This window comes from Trichechus manatus, unplaced genomic scaffold (assembly GCF_000243295.1).
Source record: "Trichechus manatus latirostris isolate Lorelei unplaced genomic scaffold, TriManLat1.0 scaffold00028, whole genome shotgun sequence".
Taxonomy (NCBI): Eukaryota; Metazoa; Chordata; class Mammalia; order Sirenia; family Trichechidae; genus Trichechus; species Trichechus manatus.
Genome location: NW_004443964.1, coordinates 4,392,820 through 4,396,249, shown reverse-complemented (window position 1 = coordinate 4,396,249; position 3,430 = coordinate 4,392,820). Strand labels below are relative to the sequence as shown.

The following is a 3,430-nucleotide window of genomic DNA, read 5'->3' as shown; positions in this document are numbered from 1 at the left end:
ACAGATTCATTGTTGTTCTTTCTCGTTGCATAGTACTCCGTTGTGTGTATGTACCATAGTTTGTTTATCCATTCATCTGTTGTTGGGCATCTAGGTTGTTTCCATCGTTTTGCTATTGTGAACAATTCTGCCATGAACATAGGTGTGCATATGTCTCAGGTGGCATTCTTAACTTCCAGTTCAAGGAATCCATGTAGTGTCTCCAGGTGGGAGCATTCCTCCCTTTGGAACTAAGACCGCTAGACCTGCAAAGCATAGGGTTTCAGGGACAGGAAGCAAAAGTTTTGTGAGTGGGTCACTAGGGATAATGGTGAGTGGTGCCACTCCCATTTCCACCCCTTGATTCCTGGACCGGTGAATCCTGGCTGTGAGAGAAACAGCGCCATATGTTGGATGCTGGTTTAGAGCATACACAGCCTCCTGGAGAACATTGCTCCAACCCTGCAAAGTACTTGCACATAGCTGGTGCTGTAATTGTGTCTTTAGAAGGACATTCCATCGTTCTATCAAGCCAGCTGCTACAGGATGGTGGAGAACATGGTGAGACCAGTGAATTCCATGATTTGGGGCCCATTGCCACACTTCATTTGCTATGAAGTGAGTCTCTTGATCCGAGTTAATGCTGTGTGGGATAACATGATGGTGGATAAGCCATTCTGAGAGTCCCTGGATGGTAGTTTTGGCAGAAACATTATGTGTAGGGAAGGCAAATATGTATCCAGAGTAAGAGTCTATTCCAGTGAGAACAAAATGCCACCGTTTCCTTGATGGAAGTGGTCCAATGTAACCAACCTGCCACCAGGTTGCTGGCTGATTGCCTCAAGGAATGGTACCATATCGGGGACTCAGTGTTTGTCTCTGCTGCTGGTAGATTGGGCACTCAGCCGTGGCTGTAGCCAAGTCAGCCTTGGTGAGTGAGAGTCCATGTTGCTGAGCCCCTGCATAACCTCCATCCCTGCCACCATGGCCACTTTGTTCATGAGCCCACTGAGCAATGACAGGAGTAGCTGGGGAAAGAGGACGACCAGTTTCCACAGACTATGTCATCCTATCCACTTGACTGTTAAAATTGTCCTCTATTAAGTTTACCTTTTGGTGAGCAGTCACATGAGACACAAATATCTTCACTTCTTTGGCCCATTCAGAGAGGTCTAATCCACATACCTCTTCTCCATACTTCCTTGTCACCAATTTTCCAATCATGTTCCTTCCAAGTCCCTGACCATCCAGCCAAACCATTGGCCACAGCCCATGAACCAGCATATAATCACACATCTGGCCTTCCAAGCAAAATGAACAACCAAGTACACTGCTTGAAGTTCTGCCCATTGGGAGGATTTCCCTTCACTATTGTCCTTTAAGGAGGTCCCAGGAAGGGGCTTTATATTTATACTTATATATGTAGAGAGAGAAAGAGGGAGATTTATCTCAAGGAAATGACTCATGTGGTTGTAGAGGCTGGCAAGTTTCAAGTTCATGGGTCAGGAGTCAAGCTGGAGGCTTCTCCTGACGCATGTAGCTGCAGGGGCTGACGAACCCAGGATTGGCAGGTAATACGGCAGGCCACTGGCTCAAGTCCCAAGAACTGGAGGTGAGAGATGACGACATGCTGGATGCAAGATCCAGAGGGAGAGAGAGCTTTGCCGGAGCATCATATATATATTGGATGCAGGCCACATCCCTTACATTAGAGATCACAAAACGGAGGATTGCTACATCATTGCATAACTGCCAGATTACATCATTACATAACTGCCAATCCACTGAGAATCATGGCCCAGCCAAGCTGACACATAACATCAACCCCTATACCTGTTGATGTAATCCCATTTGGGAGTAGGGTTTTGTTATGTTAATGAGGACATGCCAGTGTAGGGTGTGTCTTAAATGAATCCCTTTTGAGATATGAAAAGAACAGATAGGCACAGAAGCAAGCAAGCACAGATGGCGGAAGATAGATGCCATGCCACACAAAGATGAGGAACAGAAGTTGACAAGTGACAAGGACCTTCTCCCAGAGCCAACAGGGAGAGAACGCCTTCCCCTAGGGCTGATGCCCTGAATTCGGACTTCTAGCCTCCTAAACTGTGAGTGAATAAATGTTTGTTTGTTAAAGCCACCCACTAGTGGTATTTCTGTTACAGCAGCGCTGGATGACCAAGACAGCCATTGAGGGGTTGAAAGTCCCCAAATGTGGATGGCTTTGCCATTGTTTTCTACCCCCCAAATCCGAAAAGGGCCCTATCTGCCCCATGGGGCAGTTGTACTCTATGAGTAGAACTATGAGTCGGAGTGGACTGGACAACTCACGACAGCATGAAGGGAGGGTGGGCTTCTTCTCAGCGGACTGCCTGTTTCAGGTCTTTTGACGGGAGACATGAAAACGCTGGGGCCTCTGAGTGTGGTGTCCAGGAATCTATCTGTATGTCCATGGAGGTCAGAAATGTCCACACTTTTTGTTTTAAATCTTGGAGGCTCATACAGCCCAGGTGAGCAGAGGCCAGTGTCCCGCTCACCACACTGTGAGGCACTGAGGGCTCACGAGTGCTCAGAACTGCAATCCCGCTTCTGTTCCTATGAGCTAACTGGGCAAAAGACTGAACTTCCCTGGGCCTCACTTTCTTCATCTGTAAAATGGGGATGAGAAACGAGCTGTTAGGATTAACTTAAGTGCTTCGAGTGCCTAGCCCACTGGCACGTGGCTGATATCCCATCTACATCTGTTTCCTTGGAGAGGGACGGAACAGGTGAGGTAGCAGACAGCAGTGAGCCTGCAGCCACTGCACCCCTGGGCAGAAGCTGGGGACACTCACTTGACGGCGTAGGTCATGCGGTCTGGCCGCATGCACCTCACCATGCAGAGCTTCTGTAGGGCCGTCTTGTTCTTCCACTCTTTGGGGAAGATCTCCTTTTCTGGGGCTTCAGATTCCACTAGCTTCTTCCACCGCTTGGCAGACCCCTCGATGTCACTGTCCAGGTTTTTGAACTCATCCATTTCCGAGAGGGCCTGGGGACACATGGGAGAGTGCACTTGACCCCTCCAGCTCTGCCCGAGTTCCGCTGGACACCTCCCGCACCAGCGTTCTTTCAGTTAACGCAACCAGGAGAGGCCTCTTAGGAGGGGGCCTGGGGGGGGGGAGGGGAGAATTTAATCCAGGGACATGACCTCATCTTCCGTCTGGGAGGCTTATTAAGGGATTAGGATCCCTAGTGGTGTAATGGCTAAGTGCTCGGCTGCTAACCAAAAGGTTAGCGGTTGGAACCCATCAACGGCTCTGCAGGAGAAAGACCCTGCTCCAGAAAAGATTAAAAAAACCAAACCCTTGGTGGAGGGTGAGACAGTACACAATACTGGGGAAGCCAGCACAACTTGTACAAGGAAAGGTCATGGAAGCTCCCTAGACACATCTAAACTCCCTGAGGGACTGAA

General features: G+C 49.1%; 1 protein-coding gene across 1 annotated transcript in view; it reads right to left on the bottom strand.

Moving 5' to 3' along the window:
• The window catches only part of DNAH17 (dynein axonemal heavy chain 17), a 122,322-nt gene that overhangs the window by 22,720 nt on the left and 96,172 nt on the right, over positions 1-3,430 (bottom strand). The window contains exon 70 of the mRNA XM_004374107.2: positions 2,814-3,007. Coding sequence (XP_004374164.1) covers positions 2,814-3,007 — 194 coding nt within the window. The remainder of the gene's footprint in view (positions 1-2,813; positions 3,008-3,430) is intronic.